This window comes from Pituophis catenifer, unplaced genomic scaffold, assembly GCF_029215685.1.
Source record: "Pituophis catenifer annectens isolate HBS135680 unplaced genomic scaffold, rPitCat1.0.hap2 SCAF_3, whole genome shotgun sequence".
In the NCBI taxonomy this organism is placed as follows: domain Eukaryota; kingdom Metazoa; phylum Chordata; class Lepidosauria; order Squamata; family Colubridae; genus Pituophis; species Pituophis catenifer.
In genome coordinates this window covers 7,849,533-7,863,935 of record NW_027256883.1, presented here as the reverse complement: position 1 = coordinate 7,863,935, position 14,403 = coordinate 7,849,533, and the positions used below count along the sequence as shown (strand labels likewise).

Sequence of the window (14,403 nt, the reverse complement as noted above, 5' to 3'; positions counted from 1 at the left end):
GACGAAAGGGAGGGAGAGCAGGTAAGACTGTGCTTCAATAGCAGTTCTTTCATAATATATGAAAAATTCACCGATTTTGTGACAAGATGGGATTGTCTATATGAGAAGAGATATTCTCGCAAATAGTTTGGACCAAATGTATGTTAGCCTTAGCACATCAAAACGAGCACTTTGATTTGGCCTTGAAAAGCAACCAGGAACTGCTATACTTATCTTCACACATCAATAAGATTATAGACATTTTAAGAATGCTCTTTCTTGGAGTTTTGACAAGGGCAATTTGATTCCAATAAGAATCTGTCCAATTTTATCACAGTGTCTTGATCTCTAACTTTCCATAAATCCCTGAAGCATTCTTTCACATTTCTTGCCATGTATGAATTCTGGGATTATTCTGGTCTATTTCCTATCCACTTTGTTAAGGATATTGTTGTTGTGTTACCAACCAGCAGAGTGTAGAGCAGAGAGAAACGTTGCTGAGAGCAATGAATAAGAGATGTGCAAACTGGTTTATCAAAAGTTTACTTTATAGTGAAAAAAACAATCTCATAGTCTTTAAATCAATCCAAGTCTTTGCCAGTTAAATCAGTCCAGTGATACACAAATCTTCTTGCCACACAAACAGTAGTTGGTTAGAATAACAAACTCACTCTGGTTCACAAACCACGATGGTAGCAGATCCATCCAACTGATGATAGCACAATGGATAGCACTCCTCACACAATGGTAGCTTATCATCAACTGAATATGTTACAGTACCTTTCTTAAATACGTTCACAACCAGTGATTATATAATTACAGCATGACTCAGCATTACAATGAATCAGCAGGAAAACTTTAAAGTCACACAATACATATCCATATTAAAGTCACAGAACACATATATTGCCTGGACAACTTGTTAGGCTCAAACCATATCCTAACACACTTAATACATTAGTCCAGTCCCTTGCTCATTTCAGATGAACCCCAATTAAATACCATCAAGCTTCTGTTTCAACTGCTCTTATTTTAAAATCCATTATTATAGTATATATCTTGCTTTCCAGAATAAGGGAATAGAAGAGGACTATCTTCGGGGTCATCTGAAGAACACTAACTTCAAGAGCTTTTCTCAATGTGCAGCTAAAATCAAGGCCTGTCATTCTTACAGGTAGTAGCTACTCCTACAATCTTGTTGTATACAACTATCTGCCAGGATGGGACAACTGATGTCTTGCATTTTATCATGCAAATGTCACAAATAATACTTGGTTAACTACCCTATTTTCCCCAAAATAAGACATTCCCTGATAATAAACCCAATCGGGCTTTTGAGCACTTGGCAATAAGGCCAAGCGCTTATTTCAGGGTTAAAAAAATATATAAGACAGGGTCTTATTTTGGGGAAAACACGATATGCAGATTGCAAAATGACATCATGATGCATAATGGCCTCGCTGTAACTGCTGTGCCAAAGGTGCTTTTTCAAAAGACAACTGGACTTTCCTGAAGATATTTTGCTTCTCATCCAATAAGCTTCTTCAGTTCTGACTCTTGAGTTCTGATAGTTCTGACTGAAGCTTCTTGGTTGAGAAGTGAAATGTCTTCAAGAAAAAAAACAAAGGAAGTCCAATTGCCTTTTGAAAAAGCACCTTTGGGACAACCATAACCTGAATGGCTGAGAATCTCCATGGAGATATAGCTGCTGTGTTGTTGCCTATGCTGTTGTGAGCTCAGACTTGTGATGGAGATGGTAAATACAGTACTTACTGGGTTACCTGCAGGACCAGGTTCCCCGGGTGCACCTGGAGGTCCAGTCTTGCCCTAAAGAAAGGAAGACAACAATCAATCTCAAAATATATGAAGAACTAATGAATGGAACCAAAGTCATATGACCAGAAACTCCTCTTCTGGTTAATTTGTTTTGGCCCACCATCCTTTACTCCAATGGTTAAGAGAGAAACTGTTCTGTCAGCCTTTGGATATCAAACACCAGCCATCTGGTTTAATTTGGTGACCAGTCAAAAAATAACATGAAACTTATATAAGACATTCAAGATTGATTGTTTATAAGTAACTAGACACCTTTTTGTTGGTTCTTTTAAAACTCATACTGTCCAGCAACATCCAAATTCATCATATTTTTGGTAACTTTTAATGTCTACCAAAGGAAAGGAAAGGAAAGGAAAGGAAAGAAGGAGAGGAGAGGAGAAGAAAGGAAAGGAAAGGAAAGGAAAGGAAAGGAAAGGAGGAAAGGAGGGGAAAGGAGAGGAGAGGAGACGAGAGGAAAGGAAAGGAAAGGGAAGGGAAGGAAAGGAAAGGAAAGGAAAGGAAAGGAAAGGAAAGGAAAGGAAAGGAAAGGAAAGGAAAGGAAAGGAGGAAAGGAGGGGAAAGGAAAGGAGAGGAGAGGAGAGGAAAGGAAAGGAAAGGAAAGGAAAGGAAAGGAAAGGAAAGGAAATCAAAGGAAAGGAAAGGAAAGGAAAGGAAAGGAAAGGAAAGGAAAGGAAAGGAAAGGAAAGGAAAGGAAAGGAAAGGAAAGGAGGAAAGAAGGGGAAAGGAGATGAGATGAGATGAGAGGAGAGGAGAGGAGAGAAAAGGAAAGGAAAGGAAAGGAAAGGAATGAAAGGAAAGGAATGAAAGGAAAGGAAAGGAAAGGAAAGGAAAGGAAAGGAAAGGAAAGGAAAGGAAAGGAGGAAAGGAGGGGAGAGGAGAGGAGAGGAGAGGAGAGGAGAGGAGAGGAAAGGAAAGGAAAGGAAAGGAAAGGAAAGGAAAGGAAAGGAAAGGAAAGGAAAGGAAAGGAAAGGAGGAAAGGAGGGGAAAGGAGAGGAGATGAGAGGAAAGGAGAGGAAAGGAAAGGAAAGGAAAGGAAAGGAAAGGAAAGGAAAGGAAAGGAAAGGAAAGGAAAGGAGGAAAGGAGGGGAGAGGAGAGGAGAGGAGAGGAGAGGAGAGGAGAGGAAAGGAAAGGAAAGGAAAGGAAAGGAAAGGAAAGGAAAGGAAAGGAAAGGAAAGGAAAGGAAAGGAAAGGAAAGGAGAAGAGGAGAGGAAAGGAAGTCTCTGTTCCATGCAATCAACATTAATGAATGCCATCCAAAGGAAATGTTTCATTTCACAACATCTTCACCATGATACAGCATATAATCTGTTCAGATTATCCTGAACACTTGGATACTGCAAGGTGCCTCCTAGAATCAGAACAACTCATTCACTAGGCAAAGTAACTCACTGCTAGTCCTCGAATTCCTCGGGGGCCTTCTGGTCCCGCAGGCCCTGGATCTCCCTGGAATAGAAGAGGGAAAAATATCATACATCGTAGCCTCATTGAAGGTTAAGAAGCCACAGTTAGCTTCAAACTCACAACTGATTCCTGATCTCAGAAAGCAAATGAATGCTATCTGTCTTGTGATGGCCACAGATCCAAGCTGTTATGGAGGCAAACATCTTAGAACATAGAATCATGGGGCTGGAAGAGACCACAGAGGTCTCCCTGCTGGTTTTTGAAAACCTCCAGTGATGGAGTTCCCACAAATCTGGGAGGCAAACTATTCCATTGATTAATTGTCAGAAAATTTGTCCTTACTTTTAGGTTGGATGTCTCTTTAACAAGTTTCCACCCGTTACTTCTTGTTCTGCCTCTGGTGTTTTGAAGAATACGTCAATCCCCTCTTTTCTATGACAGCCCAAGGACTGGAAGACAGTTATCATATGTTGTGTCCCCCCCCCCCCATCTTTCTCTTTACTTCCTTAGTCTTTACTTCTGGAGGCCATTTCAGGAACAACTCACACCTTAATAGTGCTTATTTGTGATTAAATTATAATGTTAAAACAGGGGGATGAGCTATGGAGTCGATGGGAGTCAGGATACAAATTTAATAAAATAAATCAGGCCTAGGGAATAGGATGACTGTCCGATGATGGACAATTGGAAGAAAATTTCAGAAATATTGTTACTATTACTACTACTACTTCTAATCACCTTTGAAGTTGACATAGAGCTTTTATTGTGCTTAACACTTACATCTTTTCCCGAAAGCCCCTCCCGGCCCGGAGTTCCAGGTTGACCTGGTTCTCCCTGTAATAAAGAAGAAGAATGGAGGAGAGAAAAACAAAATTTAGACTACAGTAAATCCCCCCCCCCTTTAAAAATTCTACATTCCAGGGTGAGAGTGATGACTCTCATGCTGGTCACCACTTCTTTACCCTCCTACCATCGGGAAAGGAGATATAGAAGTATAGGCCACTGCACAAACAAGCTGAAGAACACGTTTTTATCCATGGGCTGTCAGACTCCTGAAGGAGAAATAACATCATAATTACGTAGTATGATGGACTTGCAGGGACGGTGCAACGTGTAACGTGTTCACACTGGTGTAATAGGACTGCGTGTTTTGTTACTATGATTTATTGGGTTAGGGATTTCCTGTTTTGTTGTTGTTGTTGTTGTTGTTGTTGTTGTTGTTGTTGTTGTTATTATTATTATTATTATTATTATTATTATTATTATTATTATTTAATCTTTAGTGAGATTCACAGCATTTGAGGCTGGTTAATAGCTCAGCAGCTCGAGTCCTAACCAAGGACCTAGGAACTGTTAAGGTATCGTCGGAGGATGTAAGCTGTTCTGAGTAAGGTGGTTTTTTGTAGAGTCAAAATGTTCAAGTCCGGCAAATTTAGAATTTCTAAATAGCGGGGTAGCCCTTTGGGTATTGCTCCAAGGGCTCCAATTACAATCGGGACAACACACGATTTCTTTTTCCACAGTCGCTTAACTTCAATTTGCAAATCCCGGTACTTTGTGATTTTTCTTGCTGCTTATCTTCAATCCGTGCATCACCAGGTATTGCAATGTCAATGAACCATACTTTTTTCTTTTCAACTATTGTTATGTCAGGTGTGTTGTGGACCAAGTGCCTGTCAGTCTGAATCCTAAAGTCCCACAAGATCTTGAGTTTCTCATTCTCTAAAACTTTCTCAACCTGATGTTCCCAGTGGTTTTTGCTGTACTCAAATCCAAACTTCTGGCACAATTTCCAGTGAATGATCTTAGCAACCCGGTCATGGCGTTGTAGGTAGTCAGTTTGTGAAATTTTGCTGCACCCACTGATCAGGTGATCAGGTGATCAGGTGGTTGTTGTTGTTGTTGTTATTATTATTATTATTATTATTATTATTATTATTATTATTATTATTATTATTATTCGCTATCATGTAACTTAAAGTATGTCAGTGCTACTACATCCTTTCTTGTTTTCTTCTTTACTTCCTCTTTTATCGCTTCAGGTGTAGATACAAAATTCTGGCTCTACTGGAGGCCTCGATTATTGTTAATTGTTGTTGTTGTAGTGTGTTTTTGATGTTGTCTCTCCATCTTCTTCTGGGTCTGCCTCATGTTCTTTGGCCTTCTCCTCTTCTTGTATAGGCCTTGTATGGTATGGAGAGGGACGCGGTGGCTCAGTGGCTAAGATGCTGAGCTTGTCAATCGAAAGGTCGGCAGTTCAGCGGTTTGAATCCCTAGTGCTGTGTAACGGGGTGAGCTCCCGTTACTTGTCCCAGCTTCTGCCAACCTAGCAGTTTGAAAGCATGTAAAAAATGCAAAAAATAGGGACTACCTATTGACCACCTACATGACCCCGGAGACGCCTTCAGACAGCGCTGGCTCTTTGGCTTTGAAACAGAGATGAGTACCGCCCCCTAGAGTCAGGAACGAGGGGAACCTTTACCTTTACCTGTATGGTATGGAATCCCAAAACATCCTATCCAGGTGAACAAACCACTTTATTTTCTGTTTTTCTTTGTAGTTCAAGATTGGTTCTTTGCCAGTTCTTTCTTTTATGATCTCATTTCTGATTTTATCTCTTCTGGTCACTCCAGCAGCTTCCATCAAACTTCTCATTTCCATGGTGTGGAAAGCCACTCCCCCCCCCCAGAAGAATGAAATATTTTAGGAAATAGTAAAAAGGCAGAATATTATATTTCCCCTAAAGGAGAAATAGAAATCTAAAGGGAGAAAGAAACTCAAGGCTTCAGCTCTCTGCACCTAGCAGGTGTTTGGTGCCCCTTGAGAAAGACTGGGCCAGCTTATCTACAAAACAAAAAGACCTTAAGGTCCAGGGTGATGGGAACTATAGAAGAATGGACTTTGAAGATGGCCAGTTTTGCAGAGATGGCGAAGATTTCAGCATATCTAAAAGACTGTTCACAAGAGACTTATGAATGGGAATGGAAAAAGTGGATAGATTATGTTCAGAACAAATACCAAACTAGGAAGTATCAAATAGCTTTCATTTGAAAATGATATATCAAGATAGAAATATGTTAATGTAATGAAGATAAAAAAGAAAATTATAAGGGGAAGGGAGGGGTTCAAGTTTTATATAAGTTTTATATAAAGGGGTTTTTTATATAAAGGGTTTTTTTTTACTTGATATGAGTATACTGTGTGGAAGTCTGGGGGGAGGGGAGGGTTAGGGAGGGTTAGGGAGGTTGGGGTGGGTTGGGGGAGGAAAGGGGTGAAAATGTAATTGTAAAACTTTTGCAATAAAAAAAAAAAGAGAAAGACTGGGCCAGCTTATCTACAAAACAAAAAGACCTTAAGGTCCAGGGTGATGGGATTAAGACATGACCCTCCAGGATATAATAGGATTATCTAGCAGCAGGGCTCACTGCATTGCAAAATCACCTGGGGACATTGTATCACCCTCCAGGCTTCAACCAAACTTGATTCAGACAAAGTGACCCCACATTGCCCCATGGGAGTCTTGACTACAGCCAATAGAGTACATTTCTTGCACAGGAACAGGAAGCTCAAGGGCAGGGCCCAAGAGAGGGTATAAATAACCCTCACTCTCCACTCCATGTAGTCAGCTGCCCAGGACCCATGCACTCCTGTCCATCAATAAACCATCTTTCCAATCAGCCTCCATGTTTCCAGTGTCTTTCTCCCCACTTGGAACTGAACCAAAAAACTAACTTTTGTTTATGTTTTATTGTTTGGCACTGGTAACGTAAGGTGGGGGTTGAGATGCTTCTTGAGATGCTCATACTGTACATCCTTTTCCCCAGCAAAATTGCATATCAGCTTTCAACAAGGAACACGATTTATTATTGTTTACATGGTTTCAAACTCTACATTTTCTTCTTCAGAAATCCAGTGGATCCCATCTTCTCCACCCCAAAGATATAAGGGGCAATAGTGACCTCCCAAAAAGGCATTTTTTGCACCCCAATTATACTTGTGCACATCCATATGACTTACTCTCATCCCAGGACTTCCTGCATCTCCTATTGGACCCTTGAAACCCTGAAACAAAGAAATGAAATGTAAATCTGTAAACGTTCTTCCTTCAAAACTGACCCTTGAAAATGGCTCCTTAACCTCCTCCCAACCTTTGGCTTAAGCTCTGTTCCCATATTCCTTTTATCTCGATATCTCACTATCTCATTTCCTTGAGATGGTATCTACTTTGCTTCTAAGTTTAAAGACAGAGCCTGACACACATGGAATACAACAGATACACACACACACACACGCAGCAGTGAGTTCCATGATGAGAAAATATTTGGGCAATATTATTGGGCAATAATGGGTCCAATACAAGGTGTTGGTTGCCCCCTTCAAAGCTCTACATGGCTTGGTACCAGGTTATTTGAAGGACTGTCTTTTCCTAGTCATTTCTACCCAACCTGACCTAATATTTACAGACCCCTTGCATCCTGGACATAAACTGTTTGAACTCCTACCCTCAAAATGACGCTATAGAGCACTGCACACCAGAACAACTAGACACAAGAACAGTTTTTTCCCAAATGCCATCTCTCTGCTAAACAAATAATTCCCTCAACACTGTCAAACTAGTTACTAAGTCTGCATTACTACTAATCTTCTCATTGTTCCTATCACCCATCTCCTTCCACTTATGACTATATGACTGTAACCTTGCTGGTATCCTTAAGATTTATGTTGACTGTTTCCTAGTATGATTTTATTGCTTATTTGTACCCTATGACTATCAATAAGTGTTGTACCTTATGATTTTTGACGAATGTATCTTGTCTTTTTATGTACACTGAGAGCATATGCACCAAGACCAATTCCTTGTGTGTCCAATCACATGTGGCCAATAAAGAATTCTATTCTATTCTAAGAGAGGAGGCAGGAAATGTTACAGGTCCCCTCTCTTAAAGAACTCCATCTGGTGGGACCAAGAAAAAGGGTCTTCTTTGTGGTGGCTCCTTCCCTGTGGAACATCATCTCCATGGAGATGAGATTGGCCTCCACTTTTGACACTTTTTCTGAAGGCCCTAAAAACCTGGTTTTGCCAAGGAGTTCACAGGCCCCAGGGTGGAATGGAGCCCATCAAGTCGTTCATTTGATTGTTGCTGCCAGAGAAGGGGAGGAGAGAAGTTTTGTGTTTTTATTGTTTTTGTGTTGTGATTTTATCTTTCTAGGCTGCCCAGAGTCACTGACTATACATCAGGCACTCCACAAGAGTGGAGCTTGGGAGCTCCACTTTTAGCTGTGACGGCCTTCTGCAGTGGTCTGCCAGTGAAAATGGAGTTCAGGAGGGCCTCCCAAGCTTTGTTTTCACTGACAGACTGCTGCAGGAGGCCATCACAGCCAAAAATGGAGCTCAGGACTGTGGGGTCCCAGTGGCCTGGGAGCTTGAGGGCCAGGCTGGAAGCTCTCTTCTGCCTAGGGCTTTGGACAGCCTGCGCCGCTGTCTGGGGTCCTCCACATGGCCTGAGAGGGGCAGGGAAGCTCCTCTGGAGGACAAGGGTTTGGTGTTCTCCCTGGTCTTGCCTTCCTCCACTGAGACAGTGGATTCCCCCAGCCCCACCCAGGCCCCCACAGGCACCCTCGACATGAGTGATGTCAAGCTGGCCACGCCCACCCTAGCCACGCCCACCCACTCCCCCTGAGGTCAAACACAAGCCTGATGCGGCCCTCAATGAAATCGAATTTTGACACCCCTGAGCTATAGCCATTTGCTATAGCTTACGCAGGAGGAACAGCAAATTTTTGTCCAAATAACAAATACTGTGTTTAATTGGTTAAGTAGCCTAGATATTTATATATCAAACAAATGTCTAGGGAGATTCTCAGTCATCCAGGTCATGGTTATCCCAAAGGTGCTTTTTCTTTTTTTTAAAAAAAAGGTTTTTTTATTTTAAACACATTAAAAACAAACACAAAACAAACAACACATATATACATATCATTTTTCCGTTGTTAACAGCTTTTTTTTTTTCCCCAAGAAGCTTCTTCAGCTCTGAAGCTCTCTCAGAGCTGAAGAAGCTTCTTGGATGAGAAGCGAAATATCTTCAAAGAAAAACCAGAAAGTCCAGTTGCCTCTTGAAAAAAGCACCTTTGGGACACATATAAAACACTTATTTTACTTTATGAACTAATGTATTTTGAAATGCAACGTATAACTTAATATAGAACTCCTTGAATTTTTTTTTTTTACATCTTCCTCTTATGTGTATCCTATCACTATGTATAGAATAGAATAACAGAGTTGGAAGGGACCTTGGAGGTCTTCTAGTCCAACCTGTCCAACTTAGGCAGGAAACCCTACACCACTTCAGACAAATGGTTATCCAACATCTTCTTAAAAACGTCCAGTGTTGGAGCATTCACAACTTCTGGAGGCAAATTGTTCCACTGATTAATTGTCCCTTTGGAACATTTCTCACTTCTAAATTGCTTCTGTCCTTGATTAGTTTCCACCCATTGCTTCTTGTCCTGCCCTCAGGTGCTTTGAAGAATAGTTTGACTCCCTCTTCTTTGTGGCAGTCCCTGAGATATTGGAACACTGCTAGTATGTCTCTCCTAGTCCTTCTTTTCATTAAACTAGACATACCCAGTTCCTGCAACCGTTCTTCATATGTTTTAGCCTCCAGTCCCCTCATCATCTTTGTTGCTCTTCTCTGCACTCTTTCTAGAATCTTCACATCTTTTTTACATTGTGGCGACCAAAACTGAATGCAATATTCCAAGTGTGGCCTTACCAAGAGATTATAAAGTGGTATTAACACTTCTTAGTTGTACTATAGTTGATTTCAAGAATAGAATAGAATAGAATAGAATAGAATAGAATAGAATAGAATAGAATAGAATAGAATAGAATAGAATAGAATAGACACTATTTATAGACACTACACTATTTCAGACAAATGGTTATCCTATCTCTTCTTAATAACTTCCAGTGTTGGAGCATTTACAACTTCTGCAGGCAAATTGTTCCACTGGTTAATTGTTCTCACAGTCAGGAAATTTCTCCTTAGTTCTAAATTGCTTTCCTCCCTGATTAGTTTCCACCCATTGCTTCTTGTCCTGCCCTCAGGTGCTTTGGAGAATAGTTTGACTCCCTCTTCTTTGTGGCAACCCCTGAGATATTGGAATACTGCTATCCTGTCTCCCCTAGTCCTTCTTGTCATTAAACTAGACATACCTAGTTCCTGCAACCGTTCTTCATATGTTTTAGCCTCCAGTCCCCTAATCATCTTCGTTGCCCTTCTCTGCTGTGTTCTTTTCATACATCGTTACTGCTGCTATCTGTGTATTTCATGCCGTATGTTAAATAAATAAAAATGTTTATTTATTCTGTCCCAGAATAGCCTGTAACGGGACTTACCGGTGGTCCTCTGGCACCATCTTGGCCTGGTAGACCCGGTTCTCCAGGCTTACCCTGAAAGAGTCAAAGCACATTTAGAATAGATTCTTGCACTGCTAAGCCATAAATCAAATTTCCACACTGCATTGGCATAATTTACCCAATGCAGAATGCCACACAAAAACAAACACATTCTGACAGAGCTCTAGAACTTTTTTTCACCAGCAATAATGTAGTACGGCTCTAATTTACTTATTTATATTCTGCCTTTATTTTTTTTTAAAACATCTATTTTCCTTAACATACATTAATACTTTGTGAACAGCGCATTGTCTGGGTACATTTGCTTAACATAATAGTATATAATATAATAATATATTAAACATAAACCACACATACTGTACATAATAGTATTTTTTCCAATTTCTAATTTCTACTTCTATTATCCAACCATTGATAAAATAAATCCCATGTTTGAAGGTATTCTGTATCTTCTTTATCTTTTAACTTCAATGTCAACCTATCCATTTCTGCACAATTTAGTATTATTTTAACATTACATCTTCTTCTATAGGTGGTTCCTCATTTCTCCAATGCTGCGCACATACAATTCTTGCTGCTGTCAACATATGTAAATATATATTCCCTTTATTATATTTTTTTCTGTTACTATGCCTAACAAAAATATTTCTGGCTTATAATCTATGTGTTGCTTTAACATTTTTTTCCAACCATGTATGTATTTTTGTCCAGTATTTTTTTGCCTTTGCACATGTCCACCACATATGACAATATGTGCCCGGTATCTGGGTTATAACCTGCCTTTATTATTTTTACAAATAAGTAAAGGCGGCAGACATATCCAAGATGCTTTTCCTCCTCCAGGTTTCTTCACAATAACAATCCTGTGAGGTGGGTTGGGCTGAGGGAGAGTGACTAGCCCAAGGTTACCCAGCTGGAAACAAATGAAGCCCAATCCATCCTAATTTTCCAGAATACATTAAATAGAAATTGATTCTAAAGTACGGAACGCAAACACATTTACAATAGTAAAATTAGAGGGAAACAAGTGACTGCATTTTTAAAGCCTGAACTGCAATAATATTTTTAAGATTCGAAGTCACAAGATTAATCCTATGATTGTGATCAAATAAACTTGTCAAGGCAAATTGAAAGAAAAAACAGGAATATTCTCCATCTTCCTGTGCAGCAGACTTCACCTAGCATCAGTGGTGGGTTTCAAATTTTTTTACTACCTGTTCTGTGGGTGTGGCTTGGTGGGCATGGCATGGCTTGGTGGGCATGCCTTGGTGAGCATGGCTGGAGAAGGATACTGTAAAATCTCAATTCCCACTCCACTCCAGGGGAAGGGTACTGCAAAATCCCCATTTCCTCCCGATCAGCTGGGACTTGGGAGGCAGAGAATAGATGGGGGCGGGGCCAGTCAGAATTTTTACTAATGGTTCTCCACACTACTCAAAATTTCTACTACCAGTTCTCCAGAACTGGTCAGAACCAGCTGAAACCCACCACTGCCTAGCATGTTGACTTACTTTTTTTATTTTGTAAAAAGTTTTTCTTTATTTTTTCATGTTGACTTTCTTTGATCTACGTTCTCAACCATCATTAGTCTCACTTATCCAGAGCTTTTCTTCTGAGACTAAATGCCATTTTAGTTCCCTCACTGAGTGACATACAAAAGTATGAAAGCATAGCATGAAAAGTGTCTTTCCTCACCCAAATTTATGAATATTAGGAGAGTCTGTGACATGATAGTCAAAGAACAAAGAATAGTGACAAAGAACATTAGGTGATTATCTTAACAACAAACTATCTTCTTACCGGTTCCCCAGGTGATCCTGGCTTGCCATCTTTGCCATCCTTTCCAGGTATACCCTAAAACAGAAGCCAAGCAGATAAACAAGATTAAAGATGCAAAGACATTCTGCCATTTTTTTTTGAGAGAGAGAGATGATTGTAAGAATAAAAGGAAAAAAACTAACCAAAGATTACTAATTTAGGAAAATTAAACAAAATTAGACTATACCCAATTGCAAACCTGCAAACTCCATGCTGTGGAAAATCCACAGAGAAAAAAAAAACTAGGTTGTATGTAAAGGAGGAAGTCAAAACAATTAATATATACACACACACGCACGCACGCACATACATACATACATACATACATATATATATATATATATATATATATATATATATATATATATATCAAATTTATATTTCGCTGATAAAGAAATAAAGGGAGACTAGTATAGATCCATTTCAAGCTATTTAGCTCTCATCAGCTAGCCATATCCTTACTTGGATTTGAACTTGGGCTGCCTATATATTAGTATATATATATATATATGCTTGAGGGCTCCTGGATTGGAGCTGAAAGGCGAAAGGGAAGCAGTACATAATATATACCGTGTTTCCCTGAAAATAAGACCCTGTCTTATATTTTTTTGAACCCTGAAATAAGCACTTGGCCTTATTGCCATGCACTCAAAAACCCGATTGGGCTTATTATCAGGAGATGTCTTATTTTGGGAAAAACAGGGTATATAAATATATAAATTATATATATATATATATAATTAACAACTAACTTCATTGCTTCAGCCAATCAAATGCATAATGTACATACACAAATAATATTTCGTTTATCTAAAATGATGTGTCCCTTTTCATAGATAAACACCTCAAACGTATCAGGCCAGGCTTCTAACAGTGGAGCAAAAAGTGAGTATTAATGGTGTTTACTGCAGGTTAATTCCATGCTAAAATGATTCAGTCAGAATAACAGAGTTGGAATGGACCTTGGAGGTCTTCTAGTCCAACCCTCTGCTCAGGCATGAAACCCTATAATATTTCAGACAAGTGGTTGTTCAAAACTTAAAAACTTCCAGTATTGGAACATTCACAACTTCTGGAGGCAAGTTCTTCCACTGATTAACTGCTCTAACTGTCAGGAAATTTTTCCGTCAAATTCCTGCGCCAAGTATCCGACTCTTGGCGATTCTATGGGCCACCAGTCTCTCCACATCTTCTGATCTTGCACTATTTCACTGAGTTGTTGTCAGCTTTGACGGTGTCCAGTCACCGTGTTCTTTGGCAGTCTGGTTTCCTTCTACCACTAACCCTTCCAAACACAATTGCTTTTTCCAGTGAATTCCCCCAGATGACACGGCCAAAATAAGTGAGACACAGTTTTGTGATTTTTGCCCCGTGCTAACATAGCTTCACACATTCATACATCTGGCAAAAATCAATATTCTGCTTTGCAGGATGCTTTTTAGTGTATATACTCTTCCAGTTATGATTCTACCTTTTGCTAACTCAGCCTCTGGGGTTTTGCTTATATCCCTGTGCTAAAATTCAAACCACCCCCATGCTTCATAGTTCTATTATCTTTCACCGCAAGGTGCGTAATTAGAAAATCCATCATTATTAGTCAAGATCCAGAGCCACAGCTAGATTCATGAGTGCAGAAGGGATTCATTTAGAGGGGGTGGAGATTGAGGTTAGCCTAGGTCATCACACACATTTCAGTCTTTTTTTTAAAAAAAAAAATAATTTCACATCTTTTTTCCATTAGATGTCTATACATGATAATATAGTTGAGGTCCATGATGAATATACTGTATTTTTCAGAGTATAAGATGTACCTTTTTGCCCCCAAAAAGAGGGTGAAAATCTGGGTGCGTATTATACTCTGAATTTAGCCCTGCCCAGCTTCTCAAACGGAGGTTTCAGAGGCTGAAAAAAGCATCAGAAAAGAAGCTTCAGAAAAGAAGCCCCCAAA

General features: G+C 39.7%; 1 protein-coding gene across 1 annotated transcript in view; it reads right to left on the bottom strand.

Moving 5' to 3' along the window:
- Nucleotides 1–14,403, bottom strand: part of COL22A1 (collagen type XXII alpha 1 chain) — a 196,051-nt gene that overhangs the window by 16,976 nt on the left and 164,672 nt on the right. Inside the window, 6 exon segments of the mRNA XM_070940313.1 lie at nt 1,753–1,806; nt 3,206–3,259; nt 3,998–4,051; nt 7,235–7,279; nt 10,617–10,670; nt 12,438–12,491. Coding sequence (XP_070796414.1) covers nt 1,753–1,806; nt 3,206–3,259; nt 3,998–4,051; nt 7,235–7,279; nt 10,617–10,670; nt 12,438–12,491 — 315 coding nt within the window.